General features: G+C 47.2%; 1 protein-coding gene across 8 annotated transcripts in view; it reads left to right on the top strand.

Annotated features, from left to right (window-relative positions):
• Positions 1-26,833, top strand: part of NFE2L1 (NFE2 like bZIP transcription factor 1) — a 165,477-nt gene that overhangs the window by 124,949 nt on the left and 13,695 nt on the right. For 4 of the 8 annotated variants that reach the window (XM_078645563.1, XM_078645564.1, XM_078645565.1 and 1 more), the window contains exon 5: positions 14,224-14,391. The exons of the other annotated variants lie outside the window; for them this stretch is intronic. In XM_078645563.1, coding sequence (XP_078501689.1) covers positions 14,224-14,391 — 168 coding nt within the window. The remainder of the gene's footprint in view (positions 1-14,223; positions 14,392-26,833) is intronic. 8 annotated transcript variants of the gene reach the window in all.

Below are 26,833 nucleotides of genomic sequence, written 5' to 3'. Positions count from 1 at the left end.
CATTCTGTAGGTCGGATAATAGACGAGGACAGAGTACACTGTGCCATTAAATAAACAAGGACCTAAATGCTGCGCAATGCATACCAAAAGTATGTGCTGCCAGAGCGTCTCGCGTCAGGCCTTGGACAGCTTGAGATGTATTTATTTATTTAATGCGCTTTTATATAGCGCGAACTTTACCCGAAGGTGTCGGAGCGCTTTACATAAGAACCAGTTTCAAGACATAAGGATTTAGGATTACGTGCGTTACATAAAAGATACAAGCAGAAAAAAATTGCAAATGTACAAGTTGTAAAGTCACACAAGGAAGAGAGTCACCCAAGGAAGTGATACCAATGGATAAACTCTAAGTGTCACATAGGAATGGTAGATGCTGTAAGAAGGTGGTGAGGGGCTGTGCTTTGGTACCTGGAATAGTAATGTGGATACACTCACTCACCCAAACCCACCCACCCACTCACTCACCCTCCCTCCCAGGACCCTGCACGCAGCATAGACCCTACTCCGTCTGCAGCTATCTATGCTCTTACTAATGCCCACTCCCGTTCGTAGCTGAATGTAAAACCACAACTGTGGAGATAGTGCCACTACTTCTCAAGGTGTGAGGGGACAAGACCAGTACAGGAGGGACGTTGGGACCTTTCTTCTACACAAGGAAGTGGGCATACCTACTACAGACTCGGGACAGTGCCAAGCACGCAGTGGGCATTCAGTTCTGCGGGATGGGCTCAGTGAATATACCCTAGGCCTTAATTCAAGCACCACAGTGCCACTGATTTATAGCGACAACTCCCCTGGGTGAGCAGATGGGCTACGGCCAAGGTTTGTGTACTAGAGCGGCTGCTGTGCAGCAGCTTTTTCGCGCAGGCGAAATCTTATGTCTACAATATGTGTGTGTTGTCCCGCCCCTCTGTTCCACTGGCTAGCTCCATAAATGGAGGCTAGCCATTGGAACAGAGATCTGTCCGTCAATGCCGGAGCAGATTCGTGGGCGTTCCCGAGAATTTTAGGCTTTTGCCCGCGGTTGTTATTTATTTATTTATTTTTTTTAAAGCTTTGTTTTCGCCATTTTGGAAGTGGCGTTTGCAGGGGTAGGTTGCGTGAGGTCCCGCTGTCCGTTCCCGCTGTCCGTGTGCCCGTTCCTGACCCCCCCCCCCTGCTCTCCGTGTGCCCGTTCCGGCACCCCCTCCCGCTGTCCGTTCCCGCCCCCACTCCCGCTGTCCGTGTGCCCGTAGGTGCTCTTTTCCTGTCAGTTGTTGTAAAGTCACGCCGTCATTTTTCACCCTTCTTCCCCCTGCTCCTTTTTTAGCCCTTCATGCGTCCATCACGCACTTGACTCCTGTATTCGCCTACCTTCCATTTTAACCCTTCGTGCGTCCATCACGCACTTGACTCCTGTATTCGCCTACCTTCCATTTTAACCCTTCATGCGTCCATCACGCACTTTACTCCTGTATTCGTCCACCTTCCATTTTACCCCTTCCTACTTCAAACTCCCACTTTAACCCATGTCCCACTTTACCCCTTCATGCGCCCATCACCCACTTTACTCCTGTATTCGTCCACCTTCCATTTGACCCCTTCCTTTCCGCCGACTCCAGATTTCGCTTCACTCTCAGCTCCTGGTTTACCTTTCAACCCCCCTCCCCCTTGTGTTTTACAAGCAGCTGTGTGTTCCAGACGTCCGAAATTGACGTACAGCTTATGACGTACTCCTATGTGTGCCCTCGCGCCCGTGTGCCTATATAGCTTTGTTTTGCTGACGCGGCTACTTTTCCTCGCTCTGTCAGAGGCGAAGAGCGCCTCCTAACACTGAAGTTCCAAGCACTGCAGCAGCTGTGACTCGTGCACCCTCACATCTGTCTGCTCCATCACCTCGGCGAGCTGGCGCTGTCACCCCTGTAGTAAGTGGGTAATCGACTGAAACCCATAAGTGCCAGGGCTCTGGCCAGGAGGCAGCTTACACCAGCCCATTTCAATTGTTAGTGCTGCGTAAAACAGAATCAACGATTAACCATAAAAGTGGGTAGAGGATGTAGCGTAAAGGCCAGAGCTGCTCAGCTGGGGAACCAGGTTCGAGTCTTGGCTTCGACTCAATGTCCTGTGATTCTGGGCAAAACACTTTATCTTCCCGCGCCTCCCACAAATGAATGTGTCCTACACTGATGCTCATGAAAAGCGCAGGAGTTGATTACGTGCCCGGCTCAAATTAAGGGCTGCCTGTAGCTATAGTTGCAGTGGTAATGTAACGCCATGGCTATAGTCTTCCTCCCTCAGGGCTGGGCCCACGCCGTTTCCATGGCGCGGGTCTCACCTTAAATGAGCTTCCGGGACTCCCCTGGGACTAACAGTCTCACGTTCTCATCGCTAAAGTCTCTCTCTCAGGGCTGGAGGGTCTCTCGCTCGGGGCTGCGTTCACCCTCTCCAGATGAAGGTCTCCCTCTCCCTAGGTGGCCAGTCCTGTTCTAGTGCTCACTTCTCCCCCCCCCCCCCCCGTGCTAAGGTCGAGGCCTTGCTTGACTGGGGTCTCACACTCTCTCAGGGACGAGGGTGACACTTGTTCTGGCTGCGTCCACGCCGCAGATAGGGGATTGGGGGGGTCTCACAATCCCTAGGTGGTCACTTCTGTTCTAGTGCTCGCTTCTCACCCTCCCAGTACTAAGGTCGCAGCCTTGCTTGGCAAGGGTCTCACACTCTCTCGGGGACGTGGGTGACACTTGTTTGGGGGCTGAGTCCACACTTTCCCTGAGATGTGGTCTCACGCTCCCTGAGCTGTTGGACGCTTTTCAGGAGCAGGGTCGAGGTTTTCACTCTCCGAAGCCTTTTACCACAACAGGTGTGAACTGTCCATTCCCACTGCATTCTGGTAATTGTAGTGCCGCGTGTATAACGTACACAGACATAGAGGAAATACCTGGGCAGGGCGAGTCATTCACATCTGCTCTGATTTAACAAACAATTGTTTCCAACTATTGCCATTGTAAATGACCATGCCATTTATTTATGTTTTCAAAACCAACACATAAATAAAAAATTTGTCATTAAAAATGCCAATAGCTCTAACTTTTACAAAGGCGAAACCGTTGCATTGTAAATGCTTGTTTGCCTTTCCTTTTCTTTACCTTGTTCCATTCTTTTTCTTTGCTTTCTTTTTGCCTCATTTCTTTCTGTCTTTCTGTTAATTATTTTCTCTATTTATTTTAGCCTTCTTTCTTGAACAGTCAATTACACGTACTTTCTAGAGGTTTTTAAAACATTTTTAATATGGATGAATCACCTTTATGTAAGCATATACTTTTCCAAAGCTCAAATTCTTGTTGTTAGTGTAAATCTTTTCTTGACTTTTAGATCTAGAGGGTAAGCAGTGTGCCATCAGTCTTTATTGCGTCACAACTTGGCATGAAACAGATCACAACGGACCGTAGTAGCAGTATGGAGGCTCATTGCAGCATACTGCCTCAACGTTCTCGGAAATTTGGAAAACCAGTGGAGAAAAACTATATCAAGATTTAGTGCAGTCTCCTAAGTGAAAAGCTTTTTGCCATAAATAGCTCAACATTTCTAGACAGTGAATTTAATTCTGAATCAAGTATATTCTCAGACTTGATCAGTTTGTCCTGTTGACAGGAAAATATGTCTCCGCAAAGTGTATTCAACTTTGGATTAAATAAAAAGTAAAGACACTGATAAAGAAAAGCCAGGAGAAGGAAACTAAAAAAAACTGAGGTTGGGCCTTACACCACCCCACATCATCCTAACATAACCAAGAACAAAACGTATGATGCTGTAAAAAGAATCAGTTTTTCAGTCTCACTGGGTGGAATTCTGGCCTTTAGGAAAGTGAGGAGAGAGACGCACCAAAAATGCACTACACTATTTGCCAAAAATATCCTGCTGTAGCATTTGAGTGTTGGAGTTCAGGTAGAAACACATTTTTAAATGGATGTGAACATTTGCGCATTGAACCAATCAGAGCTCATTAAACTTGTAAGGCACATATGACGTGTTTCATGGCACCACCAGGAAATTAAAGAGCAAGCCTTGCAGTCTCAGATTCCTACAGCAAGTACCTCAATTCCAGTACCCCTACAGAGCAGCCCCACATGCAAACCCTGCAAAATCTGAAGGAGAAAGAAAAAACTAACCATCTTGTTTAACAATGCTTACCTAACTGCAACACAAGGTAAGCCACTCTCGGACATGGAAACCCTATGTAGGACAGTGAAGAATGCAGGCGTAGGTGCTGGAGAAAATTATACAACTCAAAAAAGCCTCAGAATTCATAAAATGTGAAATAGATATAATTCGACAGGACATCAACAAAAATGTTCAATTCTTGCTTTCTCTGCATTTTTGCTGACGATAGCACAGTTATCCAGTATTAGGGGTGTCTTTCATAGATTCACATGCCTGAATCATTCCCCGTCGTCGAGACGGGAGCCTCCGGTGCATAGAAAAGTAATGTCCTATAGACATACATAGAGAAAAATAGGCCTAAGGGCCTCACCTTAGTAGCCTATCCTTGTCTTATGTAAAAAGGACCAAACTATTAGAGCCAGCCAATCAGCTATCACCTCCCTCTAGAACCTTCCTGACAGGAGCCTCAGTCTCTCAGATTTTCTACCGCACGTTGTGCTAGGGAGTCTCCAACCTGAGCTCTTCTCAGGATCTCTTCAAAAACCTACTTATTCACTTGTGACAAGGAATTCTTCTCCAAATCTTGAGCAGGGATACTTCAGACTCTTCTCTTGCAGTAAGTGATTCCTTTCCTCATAAATATAAGGAATGTCTGGATCCCAGAAGAAAGCCCTTTTCAGGGCCTGCTCTTCATGTGGGAAGAAAAGGCTCCATGTGGAGGACAAGCATGACCTATGCTTATATTGCCTTTATCCGGACCACGTCCCTAAAGACTGCAAGATATGTCGCTCTTTCCCTAACAAGACCTTGAGGGATAGAGAAGGTTGACTTCTAATTTGGCTGGACAGGCTTAAACATAGGGATAATGTGGAGTCCTCAGAGGGAAGCTTCTCCATGACCTCAGACGTCTCCCACAAGAGGCCTAGGGAGGAGTCCCCTGGCCCCTCAGACACTCCTCCTATGAAGGTGCAAAAGAAATCTTCAGAGGCAAGGTCGACGTCGTCTTCAGTGTCTGACAAAGGCTCTCATGCCTTTAAGAAGCCTACGCACTCATCCTCCAAGCCTGCGTCATCTTCATCACAAAAAAGGGTTCTGACGCCACTCGCCGTCTCCACAACGACGACGACTGTGTCGACGACGACGACAGCGTCGTCTGTTCTCGCCTCGACGACGACCACCCCATCTTCGTCGTCAGCGGGTAAGCCCATACCATCTATCATACTGCCGAAGCCGTCGTCGACGAAAACCCCATCGACGACGAAGTTGGGCCCGTCGACGACGACACCGTCGACGAAGGACCCATCGACGATGAAATTGGGCCAGTCGGCGACGACACCGTCGACGAGGAACCCATCGACGATGAAGATAGGCCCGTCGACGTCTGCACCGTCGACGAGAAGTCCGCCGTCGACGGGAGAATCGACGTCGAGAACGTCGACGAAGAAAACGTCGACGAGGAATGAATCGTCTACGAGGAACGAATCATCGACGAGCGCGTCGTCGACGAGCGCGTCGACGAAGAAAGTCTCGTCTGTGGAAGCACCGGCGACGGAGATCATGCCGTCGACGACGATGCCGTCGACGGGAGGGTCGTCGACTGATCTGGACATCATTGAACCATGGAAGAAGTCCAAACTAATAAAAACGTCGTCATGGACCCTACCACCGCCGACGCCACCGGGGACGACAACAGGGGCTCCTGCTAAGGGTCCTGTGTCTGGTAAAGTGGCTAAAAAACTTATAACACCTGAAACGACATCACCAAGCAAGGTGCAAAGCCATTTACCATCAGAGATTCTACAGAGCGAAGAATCTGAAGAGGAACTTACGAATCAGGCTACGTCCATTTCAGACCTTCATGTGAAATGCCAAAGCACTGACGAAGAACAAGAGGAAATGGGCTACCAGGAGCACTCTTTCCAAGCTCATGTCAGAACGGAGGTGACCCCGATGGTGTGCCTTCCTGCTTCCATTGTGGATGACCTTAAACACCTTATCCGGGACTACAAACAACGTTTCCCGGAAGCACCGACAACTGAGGCTGGGGGCCCGACGCCTGCTACTGATGCACCAACGGCAGCCCCAAGACAGACACGGCCAACTTCGCAGACCTACCAGGAAAAAGTTTCACCTCAGGTGGTAGATTCCTCAGATGAGGAGGCGGAGGAAATGGAAGAGGGCGAAGTCCATGAGGATCGAACGGATCAGGAAGATGACGAGGAGTATGTGGCACCTTCCCCAGCTTCGCCCCAACCGCGCCAGTCAGACTCTCCGCCAGTGGACATTGGCGGTTTCCATAAAATAATGGAACGGGCAGCGAAGCGTTTTCACATGGAGATGGAAACGACTGAAACGGAATGCTTCTTATATGATTTTAAGGAGCAAACTAAGAAGATCACGAAATCGATTCCAATTATAGACTTTCTCTGGGACCAGGGAAAGAAACTGATGATGACGCCGGCCTCTATACCTGCGGTGGTTCCACGCCTGGATAAGAAATACAAAGCTCCCACCAAGGCGGCAGCTTGTTTTAATGGACACCCGAAACCAGATTCGGTGGTAACCCAGGCAGCCCAAAAGAATTCTCGCAACCCTTCCTCTCCCTTGTCAGCCCCACCGGACAAAGAAGGAAGAAAGTTGGACACAATCGGGAAAAGGTTCACAACGACGTCAGCCATGACAATCAAGGTGGCCAACTCCATAGCCCTGTTAGGACGTTATAACCGCCAGCTGTGGGAGGATATAGTCCCTTATGTAGCGGAACTGCCAGATACAGTTCAGGAGGAAGTCAAAGCACTGCTCTCGGAAGGACAAAATTCGGCAGCTGAGATCATCGATTGTGCCATAGATGGAGCCATGACGGGCTTTCGCCAATTAGCTGGGGCAGCAGTCCTGCGCCGCCAGGGCTGGCTTAAGGCGACTTCATTCAGGCAAGAAGTACAGGCAAAGGTGCTAGACATGCCCTTCGACGGGCAACATCTTTTCGGAGCCACAATTGATGAAGCGCTCCAGACAATCAAGAAAGACACCGATACGGCTAGAGCACTGGGTACGCTGCAGGCAAGAAACCAGTCCTTTCAGGGTAACCGGTCCAGGGGCCAGTCCTCCTACAAAGGGTCCTTCCAGAATAGATCCTCCTATTCCTACCAAAATAAATCGCAATACCAGCAGAAGCAGCAACAGGGTCGCCAAACTTCGTATGGAAGATCGAACTTCCGAGGAAAGAACCAGAGGAGGGGCACTGGAGGACGCCAGTGACCAATTACTCCAGCCAGTCCAGCCACAATATCCATCATTAAAGATTGGAGGAAAGTTGACCCATTTCCTACAAAATTGGCTTCTCATAACCACAGATCGATGGGTGCTACAATTAATAAGATTCGGCCATTCCCTGGAATTCACCACCATCCCGCCTCCAACACCGCCACGCAAACTGCCGCACAAACATCTACGGCTGTTGCTCCAGGAAATATCTGCGATGTTGAAGAAGGGAGCGATCGAGACGGTTCCATCGTCTCAAAGAGGGAGGGGATTCTATTCCCGCTTCTTTCTTATACGCAAGGAGAAAAAGTGGAGGCCCATATTGGATCTCAGAGCTCTCAACTCTTTCCTAAAGAGTCAGTCGTTCAGGATGGTGACTATCCAGGAGATACTAGGCATTCTAGAAAAAGGAGATTACATGACATCCTTAGATCTCCAGGATGCCTACTACCACATCCCGATACTCAAAGGGCACAGAAAATTCCTAAGGTTCGAGGTGGCAGGACACCACTACCAATTCAAAGTCCTACCGTTTGGCCTCAAATCCGCACCGCGGATCTTCACGAAGTGCCTTTCCCCTGTGGCAGCCTTCCTACGTCAAATGGGTCACCAGGTCTTTCCCTACCTCGACGACTGGCTGGTGAAAGCACCCTCAGCGGCAGGCGCAACCGAATCCTCCAACGCCTGCACCAATCTCTTTCGGCAGCTAGGATTGACTCTCAATCTCGAGAAATCCTGCATGACCCCAACCAGAAGCATCTCCTTCCTTGGAGCGACCTTGAACACGGAATGCGCAAAAGCTTTTCCTTCAAACGAACGGAAACACAAGATCATATCTTTGGCCACGGCGGTGGCATCAAGAAAGTCCATCAGAGTCCGAACTTTCAAATCACTACTAGGCATGATTTCGTCCTGTATACTCCTCATCCCGCACTGCAGGCTCAGGATGCGCCCATTGCAAGAAGCCCTCACATGCCAATGGACTCAGAGTACAGGTTCTTTCGAGGACATAGTGAGAATAACACCACAAATGTCCAAGACCCTGCAATGGTGGATGAACCACAGGAATCTGTCGGCCGGCCTACCATTCCTACTTCCGGCAGCGCCTTTGGTGATCACCACGGATGCATCCCTGGAAGGCTGGGGAGCTGTCCTCCAGGACCTCCAAGTAAGCGGCAAATGGACAGAGCAGGAGAAGCATTTCCATATAAACCTTCTGGAACTGCGTGCTGTGTACCTGGCACTGAAAGCCTTTTTACCACGTATCCAGAACTCCCAGGTGCTCGTCAGAACGGACAACACCACGACGATGCACTACCTGAACAAACAGGGAGGAACGCGTTCGCTCACTCTATCACGCGAGTCGCAGAAAATCTGGAACTGGCTAGTGCTCCAGGGGATCACGCTCAAAGCGGACTATGTCCCGGGCAAGGACAATACCATCGCGGACGCCCTCAGCAGACAGATGTCTCTCTCGCACGAATGGGAGCTCCACCAGAGTACGTTGGATCAAGTATTCTCGGAATGGGGAGCCCCGAGAATCGACCTGTTTGCCACCAGGGAGAACGCCAAATGCCCAAACTATGCAAGTTGGCATCCCCAACCAGGGTCACTCGGAAATGCCCTTTCCATCGGTTGGTTCAGCGTATTTGCGTACGCTTTTCCGCCATTCCCGATGATTCCCAGGGTCCTCAGGAAGATGAAGGCGGAGCCTTGTACCCTGATCCTAATTGCCCCGTTCTGGCCGCGGCAGCACTGGTTCTCGGACCTTCGTCGCCTCTCCATCAGGACACCGATTCGTCTGCAACAGCACCCAACCCTGCTGACAATGTCCAACGGACAGATCCAACATCCGAACCTACAATCGCTCAGATTATCAGCCTGGCTCCTGAGCACAGAGAATTCTGTCATCTAGACATCCCGCAAGAATGCAGGGAAGTACTGGCGAAAGCAAGAGCGGACAGTACCAACAGAACGTACTCTCTAAAGTGGAAACGTTTCTGCATGTGGTGTGTTGAGAACGGACTATCGCCTCTCCATGTTACACCTGTACAGATCTTGCCATACCTTCTGCACTTATCACAGTCAGGGTTGGCGCATGCATCTATAAAAGTGCATTTGGCATCAATTTCACGATTCACCAGGTCCTCAAAGGCTCCTTCGCTTTGGTCCAGTAGGCTTATTAAGCAGTTCCTCAAAGGATTATATAGGTCCTTCCCAAGACCTAGAAGGATCCCACCCACATGGCACCTCAATTTGGTCCTCACCCAACTCATGAAGCACCCTTTTGAGCCCATTCATCGAGCACCCATCAAGTATATCTCATGGAAGGTGGCTCTTCTGCTCGCTCTAACATCGGCCAGGAGAGTCAGCGAGTTACAAGCTCTATCCATTCAGGAACCATTCATGCAGTTTAAACAAGACAGAGTGGTGCTGAGGATGAATCCTAAGTTCATACCGAAAGTGCCTTCAGACTTTCACCTTAATGAACCGGTGGTTCTACGTTCCTTCTTTGCAAACCCTACCACTGCAGCAGAAAGAACGTTACTCCTTAGACCTCAAAAGGTGTATAAAGTTTTACCTGGACAAGACAAAAAGCTTCAGGAAGTCGTCACAGCTTTTTGTGGCCTACAGCAGACCAGGGTTGGGTCTGCCTCTAACGAAACAGAGCATCTCCAGGTGGATCTCTTCAGCGATAGCATTCTGCCATGAGAAGGCCGGACGGCCGTTGAATGCTACTGTTCAAGCACATTCCACCAGAGCAATGTCCACATCAGCAGCGCTGTTCGCTGGAGTGCCGATTCTGGACATTTGCAGAGCGGCGACATGGAAGTCACCGCACACATTCTCCAGACACTACTGCCTGGATGTTGAGCTTCTGCAGGACGCTGCAGTGGGACAGGCGGTGCTTCGACATCTATTCCAGTGAGGTGTGCCCTCCAACTTCCCGCCATCCTGGTATGCACATCTCTTGTTGTTATGATATATATAGATAGATATATATATATATGTATTGACGTATGCTGATAGATGTATTATCGGATATGACTATAGTATAACATGCTTACATCAGGAATGTGCATAATATATTGCTGACTACTCTGATTCAGGCATGTGAATCTATGAAAAACACCCCTAATACTGGATAAGAAACGCGTTACTTACCTGTAACAGCAGTTATCCAGTATTGGTGTCTTTCATAGATTCACATGCAACCCTCCCGCCTCCCCTGGAAGGGCTCACGCCCTCTCACTACCTATATTACGCCTACCTAGCTTGGTGCGTACGAAAATCTGAGAGACTGAGGCTCCTGTCAGGAAGGTTCTAGAGGGAGGTGATGGCTGATTGGCTGGCTCTAATAGTTTGGTCCTTTTTACATAAGGACAAGGATAGGCTACTAAGGTGAGGCCCTTAGGCCTATTTTTCTCTATGTATGTCTATAGGACATTACTTTTCTATGTCCTGGAGGCTCCCGTCTCGACGACGGGGAATGATTCAGGCATGTGAATCTATGAAAGACACCAATACTGGATAACTGCTGTTACAGGTAAGTAACGCGTTTCATACTGCAATTATCTAACAGGAAACTGCTGGTGAGAGTAGTCAATGATTGGAAACCCTACACTATTAGCAGATTACCTATTATTAAACAGTTTAGATGGATATTCAGCAAAACCAGGTCTTTGGTAGCCATGCAACAAAACCTGCAGGTAGTGGTTCTACACCTGGGACATGTTGCAGCTGGGAGTGATGATTCTGCCTTTAAGGCAAAGAAGTGCTCTCAATTGTAATTAGCTTTCATTTATAAAAAAAAAACCTTTACAATCTGAGGGATGTTCTGCAGCCAGTGTCTCAACTTTCAGAATTCTTTCAGTCTAATAAACTGCTTTTCTTGCATGTCCCACCTGCTGTAGAGAGGTGTGCATTGACCCTAGAAGGCCTAAAGAGTGATTTGGGTGAATATATGCAGCAGTTTAAGAAAATAAGTTTGTAAACATTACATTACAGGATTGCACAGTTTCAAGGCATTATGCACAATCGTACAATATGTCACAGGAAAGTTTACCGTGAGCATGTAACACTTGAAAACAATATCGTGGAGCAATATCGTGGAGATGCTGAGAAAGTGAGAACTGAAAAAGGCACCATAAGTAGGTGAGGGAGGCAGATGGAGCAGAGGGGAGCGAGAGCGGAAGGGGAGCTACTCATTGATCTTCACCGGCTGCCGCCGTGGGCAGAGCGCTGGCGAAGTCGCCGGGCGCTGGAAATTGTGACTTAAAAGGTAGGACACAAGTGGACCCCATATGTCATTGGGTGGGATCTGGCTGGCAGCAGGTGGCAGAATTCTAGACCGGAGGGTCTGGCAGCGTGACGCATCCTCAAGCCAAAGGGCAACCTTGGGTGCAGGGCTGCGACCCCAACACATTGAAACCCTGCGCCGCGCGAGGACCAACAGCATGGCAATCAAGCAGCAGGAGGCATCTGGACAAAATTTGACGAAGCCCAAGAGGCAAAGCAGAGGATCAGGTTGCAGTGCAGACCTCGCGCCAGTATGCGGAGACCTGGGGGCACAGCCAGGCGAGGTGGGAGAAGTCGGGCGCAGATCAGCGCAGGCCTCTATCTTTTGCAATGAGACCAAACTTGTGCCTTTGGGCGGGAGTCCGATATATCCTGTGTGTGAGTTTTGTGGACTTGAATGCCATTTGAAAAGCTTTCAGGCCAAAGGCATTCCTGTATTGTCTGCATACTGTACCCTGCTAGCAACAAGACCTTCCATGTTGACTAATATATTAAAGCTCGTAGAAATGATGCTCACGTTCAGTGTAACTACAGCAGAAGCTGAACGTGTATTTTCTGCAATGACTATCTTTAAAAACCCACTAAGAACACCGTTAAATCAAGATGTTATCCAAGACCTAATGCTTCTTAAGATAGAAGGATCCAACTTTGAGGAGTATGACCCCAGCACAGCTATTGATCTCTGGCTTGCAGCAGAAGGCACTAAGGTTGTGTGCGGACATAAGAGGCCACTATCATAACTTTTGTAGTATTGTCAGTATGAGTCTTGGAACTGCCTGCCATGCAAGATCATTTATTGTATTCCTATACAGTTTTCATACTTTGGGATAATCTGAATAATATCACTTCAAGTTTTTCTTTTAGTATTATTACAAAGCATTGAATTGCTTATTGATTTTAATGATATATTACATGTTTTATCTGACCACTTTTATTCAAGATGTAGGGATTAGGGGAGACATATGGTTTTTACAGGACAAGTAGACCTAAGTAGCATTTTATCCCTTAGTTAAGTAGTTTGAAAAAAAATTCAATACCCCTGTGTCTGACTCTCCCATTAAATTGGTATGCAAGACCCCGGAACCCACTGCCAAGTATAGACCGTGGCAGCTTTCATCGGTAGCCCTATCAGAAACTCTTTTGGATGGAGATGAAGTGGACGTTTGCAGAACACTTTAATTTCAGTGGCCAATCAATCACCAGCCCAGGTGTGGTCAAGGAGGCCTTCAAGGCTTGCAAAAGGGGGGCAAGCATAGCTAATCAGTCCAGTGTGCTGAGAACACTGCTAGAAACTTTGAAGAGATTGGAGGTGGAAATGTGCAATGTTGAGAGAGACTACCAAACCACAGGTGGAAAGAGCAGCACTAGGCAAACTAAGACTTGGTGGATAAATAGAAGGGTTTAGCGATACCGGAGGCTTTTGCTGTCTGCCTTCCATGTGTGTGCATGCGTTTTGTTCCTATCTTCAATGTTAATCTACTTTTTTTGTGGAACATAGCCCCTCCCCACCCTTTCAAAACCTGCTCCCATCCCAAGTGATCTAAGTTGCTCTCTCCCCCGTCCATTGCTTTGCCCAATCTAGCTCCCCCTCATCCCTTCCCTCCCAAAAGACGTCAAGGTCATTTGGCGCTTCCTGCCCACTCATCTCCCCCAACCCCCCCACGGTTGCCTCAATCCTCCTCATTCATTAACTTAAAGCCCCTTCACCTCTTTCACAGATTTCCTGTATGGCAAACAACTATGGATATCTCTATTACTATTAGACAGCAACTACTTGTTGATATCCATGCAAATGTATTTTTTAAAGAGTTGCTTTAATGTGAAGGAAGACTAATTATATGTGCAATAATGAAGTACAATAATGGCAAGATGATGCCTCGCAAATATTAATCTATCCACCCTTTCTCCCGCCAATGGCAAAATAATCACTCGGTCAGGCCTTTGACCAGTTGGTAATGGACAACCAGCATTTTGCCAAGAACCACCTTTTTACTGTAAAACATGAGAAAGTGCAATAAAAAAGGTTTGGGTCAGTGAACTTTGACCCAAAGCTGAAAAGAGAATTTTGAAATACATATTGGGCATGCATCTTTATATTGGCTGCCCAGCGCTGTCTTCATACTATTTTTAGGACCCACCAGACTCTCGCTGAATACCAACACCCTCCTCCTACCCTCTTGACATAAATCAAATCCACCATGACAGTCTCCCACATGTGAGCTGGGAAGGGGCTGCGGGAGTTGTGTATGAAAGTGTATGCGCTAATCACATGCATATTACCAGATGCACAATGCTAAAATTGAAAATGTTTGAGAAGCAGTTGTAAGTTCTACAATTACATTGCAGGCTAGCTACTGTATAGGAATAGGGGCTAGGGCACACTTTCAATACCTTCCTGTCAGGGCTATGCCGTTCGATTGGTCACATTCCAATGTACCGAATACTTATCAGGATATCCTCCTTTCTAGGTAACAAATAGAATATATCTGCAAATATTAACACAAGTTAATGCATTGTTTTGCCTAGTTTCCAGCTGCTGTTCCCTCCGGTTTGATAGAAGCGGAGTCCAGTGTTAGTGAAGGCACACCATCAGTGACTTCAGAGGATCTTTTATCACCTCTTCTCCCAGATACAGAGTCCCCCCTGGATTTGGAGCAGCAGTGGCAGGATCTGATGTCTATAATGGACCTACAGGTTTGTTTATTGCTAAAGTCATTATGTGGCCTCTGTTTGGAATACCAGACCTTTTTTTTGTTCCTAGTTAAGATAGTTATTCTCACGGGATCTTCATTTATTGTCCTAAGCATTTAATTGTCCCTCCCAGGCACTGTATCCCAGAGCACATTTTCACCAAAATATACAATGTTTTTCTTTTTGGAAAAAACGTATTTTTAAAACCTATATTCCACAGCCTTTTACAGGCCAGATTATCCAGCTTTCAGTAATATTCTTCGATAAAAAAAAAAATTACAGTAATCTAAAAAGTCTTTCTTTTCAGTAGGGTTAAACAAAAACCTTTCATAAACCCTTTGTTCGAGGCATATGGGCTGCAGATGGTACATTTATGAATAGATCGCCATCTGGTGTTGGGCTCGGATGATTGCACTTGTTTTTCTTCTGGAGAAGTCTTTGTCGTCATAGATGACTCCTCCTCTTGGTGTTAGTGCGCATGGGCATCGGCTCCATCCTTAGATTGTTTTTTTCCGCCATCGGGTTCGGATGAGGATCGAAGCGCTCCGGACCGACTTCGATAAAGAAGGTTATATTCGGCGCGTAACCCTTTCCAATTCGACGGTATTGTTATCGAACGCGACTTCACTTCCATACCGACGCGTTTCGAAGGACGACGACTACGAGAAACTCGAAGTAGTCCAGCCCGGGGTCCATGGAAAGGACTCCATTCAAAAAATGTCCAACGTGTGGTGCTAAGTTCCCACACAAGGACCTACACGAGGTGTGCAACCTCTGCTTGTCCCCTGAACACGAATCCAGGGACTGTGAGGCCTGTGCAGCGTTCTCTTCAAAATCGACGATTAGAAACCGTCGAGCCCGAAGACACGAGGTATCGAGAATGCAGTCACAAGCAATCCCGTAGCTGTTCGAGGACCAGCACCCAGAAGAGGAGGAAGAAGAGGCCGACGAGGCGGGGTCTGAAGTGGACGAGTCCGACGTCGAGGAAATCGACGTCCAACAAACCGTGAGTGACGACGTCCCTTTACCAAAGAACAGACCCCGCACGGTGTCGACCCCGCCCTCGAGCCCGGTCAGACAACCGAAAAAAGTTTCCGACGCCCCGCCTTCAAGCCCGGCAACGAAACCGAAACCGAAACACTCGGTCTCCCATCATGGTGGTTCCGATAAACGGACCACATCGACACCGAAGCTCCAAGGCAAGGAAAGCTCGAAGTCGAAGCAGTCCATGTCGACACCGAAACACGTTTCGACGTCAAACACCCTCGACACCGGGGACATCTTCGATACCGAAGACATCGGATCCGAATAAAATCTCGGTGCCGAAAATACAAATGGACAGTCAGAAGAAAAAACACCTTTCGGAACCGAAAACTGCGGTACCGACACAGGAATACAAGACCGATCCTAAACAAAAGACTCTGTTTATTGATCCAAAAACTGGCAAGGTAGTCACAGAACTACCTAAAAAGAGGAAGAATGAACATTCGGACGACAAAACTCATCCGAAGAAGAGAACAATGGGGGACAAATACAACTCCTCCCCCTTCTCCAAAACCTAGACACACACCATCTTCTCCTCTTCCTCACAATAGACCAAATATTCCTCCCACACGACCATCTACACCTACAACAGATGTAGAGAGTGACACAGGGGAGGGGGAACATCCTGGGGATGATGAAGACACAATCCCAGAGGAGGCAGACCCATGGGAAGAGTACAATGTAGGGTCAGATAACGATAACGACCCTGAAATGTATCCTTCAAAACCTTCACCTCCTGATGATAATACTGGTTTTGCGCAACTCATTAATAGAGCTGCAACATATCACAAGGTAGAACTACATGCAGAACCTCAAATAGAGGATTTCTTATTAGAAACACTACCTACTGCACAAAGAACATCAGGAACACTACCAATGCTTAAGAGCCTTCTCAGTCATACATCAGAGATATTCAAAGACCCAGTGAGGGCTAGGGTACTGAACCCAAGAATCGATAAGAAATATAGGGCAGCTCCAAAATACCCAATATACATTAAAGGGCAAATTCCTCTAGACTCACTAGTGGTCACAAACGCTCGTAAGAGAGCAAACTCTTTATCTACAGGAGAAGCTCCACCTCCTGACAGAGTCTAAGCTAATAGATGCCTCTGGCAAGAGAGTAGCATCTCAAGCGGCAAACATCTGGCGCATAGCTAATACGCAAGCACTACTTGCAAGGTATGACAGAGCGCATTATGATGAATTAGAAAAACTCATCACACATCTCCCTAAAGAACATCAAAAGAGGGCAGATCAACTCATACAAGAAGGGAAGTTAATTACTAACACTTCCATAAAGTGCGCCCTAGACGCGGCAGACACTGCAGCAAGATCTACAAACACAAGCATCATGTTAAGGAGACATGCATGGCTCAGGGTATCAGGGTTCAAACAAGAGGTACAAACATCGTTACTGAACCAACCTTTTGATGGGAAAACACTTTTCGGCACAGGGACAGATGAGGCCTTAGAAAAAATGAAAAAGGATACGGAAACGGCTAAATCAATGGGAGCATTGCAACAGCCGACACAAGGAGGTTCCTTTCGTAGGTCCACCTATAGAGGAGGATCCAAAAATACAGGTACAAGCCAGCAACAAACCTCTTTTACACCTACATCACCCAGAGGTAATTCTAGAGGTAGTTACAGAGGTAACAACAACAAGGGTAGAGGTCGCGGAAACAACAACAACCGCAACTCTCCAACCCCAAAGCAGTGACTTCATACAGCTCCCCCCAGACCATATAACACCGGTCGGGGGACGCCTATCACAGTTCCTACCTGTCTGGGAAAACATCACATCAGACAGGTGGGTGAGACAAATTATCCAACATGGTTATTGCCTGGAACTCACATCTACCCCACCAAACATCCCCCCCAAACAGCGTCCAATGAAACAAGATCACCTGACACTGTTAAAGCAGGAAGTATTATCCCTGCTAGGAAAGCATGCCATAGAGAAGGTTCCACAGCACCAACAAGGAACAGGAGTATACTCCCTATACTTCCTAATTCCCCAAAAAGATGGGTCTCTAAGACCGATACTGGACCTAAGACCTCTCAACGCATACATAAATTCGGAACATTTCCACATGGTCACGCTCCAACAGGTACTTCCTTTACTGAAGAAAGGGGACTTTCTTTCTACACTGGATCTAAAAGACGCTTACTTTCATATCCCGATTCACAAAGCCCACAGGAAATACCTCAGGTTTGTGGTAGAAGGACAACATTATCAGTTCAAAGTCCTTCCGTTTGGTGTCACAACGGCACCAAGGGTGTTCACAAAATGCCTGGCAGTGGTGGCAGCTCACCTAAGAAGACAACAAATACATGTCTTCCCATACTTGGACGACTGGCTAATAAAGGCCAAGTCACAAGAGGAATGTCTTCAAAACACACAAAAGACAATTCAGCTACTACACCAGCTAGGGTTCACGGTGAACTACACAAAGTCACACCTACAACCAAGCAAGGTTCAACAATATCTGGGGGCTACTATAGACACAGAAAAAGCCAAAGTATACCCCAATCCAGTCAGGATCCAAACAATGCTTACAATCATTCAAAGATTCCAGCCACAACACTCACTACCAGCAAGAGTGTTCATGCAGCTATTAGGGATGATGTCATCCTGCATACTGCTAATACCATATGCCAAACTACAAATGCGTCCGCTACAAGAATGCTTAGCGACACAGTGGAATCAGGCTCAAGGACAGATTACAGATCTGGTGTTGGTAGACGACCGCACACACCGCTCTCTGAAGTGGTGGAACACAACAAACATTGCCAAGGGGCGGTCGTTCCTAGAACCAATTCCACAGGTGACAATAACAGCGGACGCATCGCTCACAGGATGGGGAGCACATATGGAGAAATACACAGTACAAGGAAGGTGGAGTGTGCAGGAAAAAAGACTGCACATCAATTACCTAGAACTACTAGCGGTGTTTCTAGCATTAAAAGCCTTCCAAATACATGTTACCAACAAAGCAGTCCTGATCAGAACAGACAACATGACAGCAATGTATTATATTCAAAAAGAGGGGGGGACGCACTCTCTCCAACTATCCAGACTAGCACAGGAAATCTGGAGATGGGCCATTCCTCAAAACATCTATCTGTTAGCCGAACACCTACCAGGAGTCCAAAACCAGATAGCAGACATCTTAAGCAGACAGTCGGAACAAATACACGAATGGGAACTGCACCAACAAATACTGCAGCCATTCTTCCAAAGATGGGGACAGCCAGAGATAGACCTCTTTGCCACTCATCAGAACGCAAAATGCCAAAGCTTCGCGTCCAGGTACCCGCACCACCTGTCGCAGGGCAATGCGTTATGGATAAATTGGTCCAACAAATTTGCATACGCTTTTCCCCCTCCCACTAATCCCATTAGTGGTCAGAAAACTACAACAACACTCAATGACCATGATACTAGTAGCACCCACGTGGGCAAGACAACCGTGGTTCACCACGCTCCTGCAACTCTCACAAGTGCCACATCAAAAGCTACGAATTCTACCCATGCACCTTACACAGAACCATGGAGAAATAATGCACCCAGATCCCACACAATTGAACCTAGCGATCTGGCTCCTGAAATCCTAGATCTACCCCCAAATTGCATGGAGATAATTAAACAAGCGAGACGTCCCACCACCAGAGCATGCTATGCAGCTAAGTGGAAGAGGTTTGCTATACACTGTACTAATAACAATATCAACCCTCTGGAGGTATCAACAAAGGAGATTATTTGCTACTTATTACACTTACAGCAATGTAATCTAGCGTACACATCTATCAGGGTACACCTAGCAGCTATAGCAGCGTACCTACAAAACAGGCAGCACATATCACTGTTCAGAGTACCAGCGATAAAAGCCTTCATGGAAGGCCTTAAAAGAGTCATTCCACCAAGATTACCACCTTCCCCAGTCTGGAACCTCAACGTAGTACTCACCAGACTAATGGGGCCACCTTTCGAACCTATGCATAGGTGCGAAATACAATTCCTTACATGGAAGGTGGCTTTCCTTATAGCCATTACCTCACTCAGGAGAGTAAGTGAATTACAGGCATTGACAATACAAGAACCATTCCTACAGTTGCACCAGAATAAAGTGGTTCTTAGAACAAACCCAAAGTTCTTGCCTAAAGTAATTTCAGCATTTCACATCAACCAGCCAGTGGAACTACCAGTCTTCTTTCCAAGGCCACAGACGGTAGCAGAAAGGGCTCTACATACACTAGATGTCAAAAGAGCCATTTTGTACTACATAGAAAGAACACAAAACTTCAGGAAAACTAAACAACTATTTGTAGCATTTTCCCCAACACATAAGGGCAATCCTATCTCTAAAGCAGGCATCGCTAGATGGATTGTAAGATGTATACAAATATGTTACATTAAAGCAAAGAGAACATTAACTGTTCCTCCTAGAGCTCATTCTACACGAAAACTAGGAGCATCTATGGCATTCTTAGGGAACATTCCCCTAGATGACATATGTAGAGCAGCAACTTGGTCTACACCACATACATTCACAAAGCACTACTGTGTTGATGTACAGGCTGCACAACAAGCCAGAGTGGGCCAAGCTGTATTAAAAACTCTATTTCAAACAGTTGCGACAGACACTGGTGACCACCGCTAGGGAGGTAACTGCTGTACAATCTATTCATAAATGTACCATCTGCAGCCCATATGCCTCGAACGGAATATGCTACTTACCAGTATGCATCTGTTCTTGGCATAGAGGGCTGCAGAGTGGTACATGCCCTCCCTGCCTCCCCGGAAACCTGTGTCTGTCCCAACATTATCTTATTTAGATACACTTACATGGGCATATCTTTATGTATTATACTACACTACTCCATCTAACCCTACTATGGCAAAACAATCTAAGGATGGAGCCGATGCCCATGCGCACTAACACCAAGAGGAGGAGTCATCTATGACGACAAAGACTTCTCCAGAAGAAAAACAAGTGCAATCATCCGAGCCCAACACCAGATGGCGATCTATTCATAAATGTACCACTCTGCAGCCCTCTATGCCAAGAACAGATGCATACTGGTAAGTAGCATATTCCTTACAAATGCAGGATGAGATGAAATAAGAGCAATGTAGCATAAAAGGCTGGGAACTGTCACTATTCCTTTACGGAATACCATACCACTAGTATTACATCATGCTCTCTTGGTGACAGGCGAAGCAGTTCTTTTTTTTTTTATTTTTTTATTTTTTTTTTTCCCCCCAGCATCTTGGAGGATTGAGGTCATACTTTTTCTATTTGGAAAACCTTTCCATGCCTCCCAAAAAGAACTTTACTATATGTCTTTCAGGACCAAAAGTAAGTTATTTTTTGTTTTTCAGACAGAAAAAAAAAAAAATGTCTCCATATAATGCGCTCCCTTTTTGTGAAGTGTCCTACTCGTGGGGAAAAAAGACCCAAACAGTGATGTCTATATTGGGTGCCTTCCCAGTTTTCAATCGCCCAGACCCCTGTACTTTCCGCCAGAGCATATTCATGAGGATTGGGAGAACATTTCTATTGGCCTGCAAGAAGACCAGCTCAAGCATCCCAAAATGACAGAAGATCTGAGAGACTGTGCACCTGCTACCACAGCCCCATCCAGTGTATCAACTTTGAGGAGGCATCGGACATGGAAGAAGACCACTTGTGAATTTGGGCTTGCAAGTTAAGAAGAAGAGATTGCTACATACACTGAATTCAGACGATTCAAATGCATATTGTCCATGATGACCTTTAACCCAGTGTGTGTTTTCTGCTCCTGGAACTCCATCAGAGTACCACGTTTTCAGCACCAACTACTTTTTGCCTATTTCTCCTGTGGCTCCAGTAGCTCCTACAGCTTCTACTACCGATCCCCACCACTTGTGTTGAACATCCTAGAAGCTCGCCAATTCCTAAAGGATTATCACACACGTGTAAAGGTGTTCCTCGAGTTCTTATCAATGCTCCAAACATAATCGCTCCAAATCTAGACACTCGAGGCTTCGATCTATAGTTCTTAGTATCTACAGATTCTTACAGATTTTTAGGTCTCGCGACCTATCAATGCGGGCAAGCGCATTGAGCGGAGGGAGAATTCATGTCCTGAAAATCCTCGTGAAACCAAGGGCTTCTTGCGCTGCGGTTTTCTTTAAGTTCACGTGAATAACGTGACCAAACAAGCACGCGCATCAACCTCCCTCCCTCCTAATTGCATTTTTTTTAACGGCCGCACAGCACATCAAAGGGCTTTGCCCAGCGTGCGCTCTGCGGCTTCTCGGCTTCTCCTCCCTTAATTATTTATGGCTGGCCGGCCGGCCGTACTTTCAGTTTCCCGGCCGTTCATCTTCGCAGCACATCAAAGGGCTTCGCCCAGCGTGCGCTCTGCGGCTTCTCGGCTTCTCCTCCCCTAATTATTTATGGATGGCCGGCCGGCCGTACTTTCAGTTTCCCGGCCGCTCATCTTCTCGCTTGTTTTTTTTTCTTTCATTCCAATCCATTGTAAACAGGCAAAAGCACTTGTGTGTGTTTTAAAAGCATGCCATGGCTTCAATGTACAGCAAGACATTCTCCCGCACGTGCCTCACTCTCTCCCGTAAAATATTCTAAATTGTACCGTTTTGTTTTTATTAAGTAACTCAAAAATAACCAAAGTACAGAATGATGCATTCAATACTCAGGCTGATTTCGCGAGCAAAGTTTAGTAAGGCGTTGTCCATTTAAATGCAGTGATACGGACAGACCCGGCATGCGTAATATATACAGGGTGAAAGTACACAGAAAACGCACAATATTGCTTTTGAAAAGTTATAATTCCTGCGCAAGTACGCCAGTCGCACCTGTCTATTTTCACCCCAAAATACAATTTCACGGTGTTGCTGCCTCTCCCCCCACCCCCGTCATAACAAAAATCTACTGTCTCAATTAAATTCAGGAGAAAAACATTACATACATGTCCAGTCAGAGATGTAACAAACCACGTGCGTCTGAATGTTTCCTTGTTGCCAAGCTTGGAGGTATGCATTAAACCGGCTGCATCAATGTCACGTTTAAAGGAGCCGCCACTCGCCCACATACTGTTTCACAAATACTCGACCCCGAATGACCACCAGAAACAGCTCAATTAACAGACGGTAGGAAAGGTCGAAAGTCAGTTACACACTCCGAAAATTTCATACAGAACTAGACAGAGCCGACTCCATCACTGTGTACCACCGTGCCACTAAGTAGCTCAGACTAGTCACTCTGCATTCTTTTGGTTAGTGAAATGCACTAGAGTAGCACAACCTATCTGATAATCCGAATTGTGCACTGAAAGCAGAAATAAATAATCTCAGGGAATGTGCACTAAAAGGCAGATACCAATCAATGGGCATCTCAAACAAGCACTGGCGTTGCCAATAGGTCTCGCAGTAGGAAAGTTGGAGCTATTGGTTTTGTAAATGACAAAGCCCTTATGTTTTTAAAATTCCATTTTCCAATCTTTATTTCGGCCAATTGGCCATAAAAGATGAACAGTACACATATACATCACAGATGAATCAATTCATACAAGGATAAAACCATTGGAATGTATATACAAAAATGCTTTAAAAACTATACATCTGAAATTTTAAGAAGGACCCAACGTCTTAAAATACGGTTGCGCGTGTACCAAACCTTAATAAAAAATTTTGTTAATGCAAAAACAGTTGGGCCAGAGACATCAGATTTTAAAATCCTATACATTGGTGCATATTCCCTACAGCCCATATTCCTTATCAGTGGGAGGAGCCAGTATTTTCTAGCTGCCTTGTAGGCTGGGCAGAAGAAAGCCACATGTAGATCGGTTTCCTCCATGGCATCACAGGCCGGACACTGCTTTGTAATGGAGCATGGTGCCCAAGTGCTTGTAAAGGACCGGAAGGGCAGTGTGCCGTATCTCCATTGGAGAAACAACTTCCTGGCAAGTACAGGGGAGATAGGATCCAATACCTTTTCAAACCTATAAAGGTCCTTGCTTTGCAAAAACACAGAAGATAAGGACCCTTCTGCCTGCATTACTCGGGCCCTAGCTAATTTTTGTTCATGATATGTGTTGGCCAGGAACCTTTTGGAGATGTTTGATGCGGCATTCGCCGGATCCGTCCATAAGTCAGGGAGCCCTAGTTCCATACAAGTGACTTGTATGTTTTTGACCCAGGGGATGTGAAGCGCTTTTGGGTGGTTCAGTAATTCGACCAATTCCGCCCTATATTCTGCAAGATCGTTACTGCTCCACAGCCTACGCCAGAAAGCTATGGGTCTCAGACTTATTTCATCGGCTAGCGGTCGTAGGCCCAAATCGAGCCTCAAGGGGAGGAGCGGAGTACTGGGCGGTAGTGCGGCTATCCGTCTTATGAACTTATTTTCCGTAAGTGACAGACTCCGGCAAGGGATATGACCCCACAATTCCGCCCCGTACATGATCGCTCCCCTAGCCTGGGCCTTATATATCTGGATTAGTGCCCCCAATGGGCGGTATGATGAACCAGTCATCATCCGGGCGATACCCCCAGTTGTTTGTGTGAGCTTGAGGTTTGCCCTAGTCTGATGGGATCCCCAAGACATGGTTTCGTTAAGAGTCACACCAAGATATTCAAAGGTGGATACTCTCTCAAGTCGTACAGCTCCCAGTTGCGGATTTGGCCGCAATTTTTGACTCTGGTTCAAAACCATGAATTTGGTTTTTGTCGCATTGATTTCTAGCCCCCTGTCGGTGCAGAAGGCTACAAAAGAATCAAGGATCCTCTGTATCCCCATTGGGGTTTTGGATAGCAGCAGGGTGTCGTCCGCAAACATAATTGCGGGCACCCTGCTGCCATTCAATTTGGGGGCGTCAGTGTAATCGGTGGCATTTAGGTGAGCGATTACCCCGTTGACGAAGAGGCAAAACAGGGTCGGTGCCAACACACAACCCTGTCTTACCCCCCGGCCAACGGGGAATCTATCGGTCAGTTCCCCCGAATGCCCACACCTCACTCGGGCATAATTATTGTGATGGAGCCTCTGTAAGATTAATAGGATATCCGGGGGGACGCCCATCTCTGCCAGGATGCTCCAGAGTTTCCGCCTAGGCACCAGATCGAAGGCGGCCCGTAAGTCCACAAAAATTGTGTACAGACTACCGCCCTCGAATTTTGCTGCCCTCCAGTAGATGAGGTTCAATCTGAAAACCTGGTCCACTGTGGATACTCCCCTCCTAAATCCCGCCTGATAGGGGCTAAGGGCACCCACCTCCTCCATCCAATCCTGTAGCCGATTCAGCAGAACCCTACCAAACAGCTTCTGTGCTACGTCTATTAAACTGATGGGTCTGTAGTTGGCTGGGAGCAGAGCCGAGCCCTTTTTGAAGATGGGGACCACCTCCGCCCCCAGCCAAGTACTAGGGATTTCCATACCGTCAAGGACTCCATTGAAAAGGGCAGTGAGGTAGGGCACCCAGACAATGGGCTCTTGCTTAAACATATCCCCAGGTAAGCCATCCAGTCCCTTTCCCGAAGCAAGAGCTGAGATGGCAGCAGTGACCTCACCCAGCGTTATTGGCTCCCCCTCGTAACCCGGCCAGCCCGCCTCAGTTACAGCAAGAGATTCTCCCGGCTCAGAGCTGTATAAAGACTGGAAGTGTGCCTGCCACACCTCTGGAGCAATGTTGGGCTCTAGTGCCGATTGTAAGTTCCCCGACCCCCCCGCTCACTATCCTCCAAAACAGACGATGGTTTTGGATCGCTAGTGCCTTGGTGAGTTCTTCCCACTGATTTTCCTCCCATTCGGCCTTAGCGTGGGCAACAAGTTTCTTGTAGGCTCGCCTACTATGTTTTAAGCTATCCCCCCCTAGCCCCTCTTTAATTAGTCTGAGGAGTTCTGCTTTTGCCCTTCTACATGCTAGGTTATACCATGATAGTTTGCCTTGCCGCCCCTCTCTTGGCTTTCGTGAACTGCAGGAGAGATGGGGGGCCGCAGCTTTTATAAGGTCCTCGTGAGCCTTGAACAATTTGGCCTGGGAATCTTTGTTGTTTGCCTCGGTAACCAAACTCCCCACAGTTTCCAAGATGGGAGTTATCCCATCATAGAGCATGGGGAGTTTGTTCTTGCTTGTAACCAAGTGCTCCCACCTGATCCTTCTCCTGCTATTATCCAGGAGAAGAGGAGGTTTGTTCCCTTCCGCGTTGATCCCGAGAGCTTGGGGGCCAGGATGGATAAGATCAAGCTCAAGCGGATTGTGGTCACTATCGGACCTCTCCATCACCCTAAAGTCCTGAACTATTGGCCACTTCACTATTTGGGCCAGGACATAATCCAGGCGAGACTCACTTCCCAGTCTATTATAGGTGGTTTTACTGAGTATGTCAGATTTCAATCGCCCGTTGCAGGCTCTAATTCCAAACTTTAGGGTAAGGGCTGTGATTTGTAATGCTAGTGGGGTCCAAACCTTCGGGGGGGGACCTTCCACTGGGGGCACTGCCCATCTGACCTCTTCTTCCGATGAAAACCCCTCCAGAAGACCGGGTAGTGGCTCAAAGTGGGAATTAAAATCCCCTCCTACCACATAGAATGAATCACTCGGTAGTTCAGATATATAGTTCGAGAGTTCATCTATGGTCGGTGATTCCTTTGCAATTCCCACTGGCCTAGAATAAATGTTAATTAAAATAAGTTTGACTTGGTTAGGCCAGGATAATGAAACCACAAGAATGTCTTCAGAGTTAGCCAACAGCCGTGTTGCCACACAGCCCAAATGAGATGCAACCCAGGTCGTAAGCCCCCCTGATGGACGACCTTTGCCTTCCCACCTAGCTGGAATGAAAAATGACATGTAGCCTTGGTGACCGTAATCCTCTCTGGCCCAGGTTTCCTGGAACATACATACGTCTCCAGTCTCGATGTAATTTGCCCAGTCCGGGTCACCCAGTTTATTGGCCAGTCCAGCAACATTCCAGCAAATTAACCTCAAGTGTTCGGGGGTGTTAGTTGCCGTGCCAGAAGAGTTAAAGGGGATGGTTTCAGACACCATATCAATTAAGGGTTCTGACACATTACCAGTAGCAAGGGCAGGTGGCTCAAGAAGTCTACAGGGGCCGTTGTCCACAAGCACTGGCTCATTCAGTATTCCAGATGCAATGTCAACATTATGGCCGGATGTATCAAAAAGTCCTGCGGTGCCATTATCCGGAGTCACTGGGCCCTCTGGTGGTCCAGGAATTTGTCCAACTATCGGGGAAAATGGCTCAGAAAATGTGCAGGAGCCGTTATCCCGGGGCACTGGGTTATGTACGGAGAGTCAATCAACCCCATCCAAGCTATTCAAGCAATTAAAACGGTTGAAGTGGAAATAAGGTGTGTCTGGCAATTGAGGA

Source organism: Lissotriton helveticus, chromosome 5_1 (genome assembly GCF_964261635.1).
Source record: "Lissotriton helveticus chromosome 5_1, aLisHel1.1, whole genome shotgun sequence".
Taxonomy (NCBI): Eukaryota; Metazoa; Chordata; class Amphibia; order Caudata; family Salamandridae; genus Lissotriton; species Lissotriton helveticus.
Note: the sequence above shows the minus strand (reverse complement) of the source record. Positions and strands in the feature narration are given on the sequence as shown.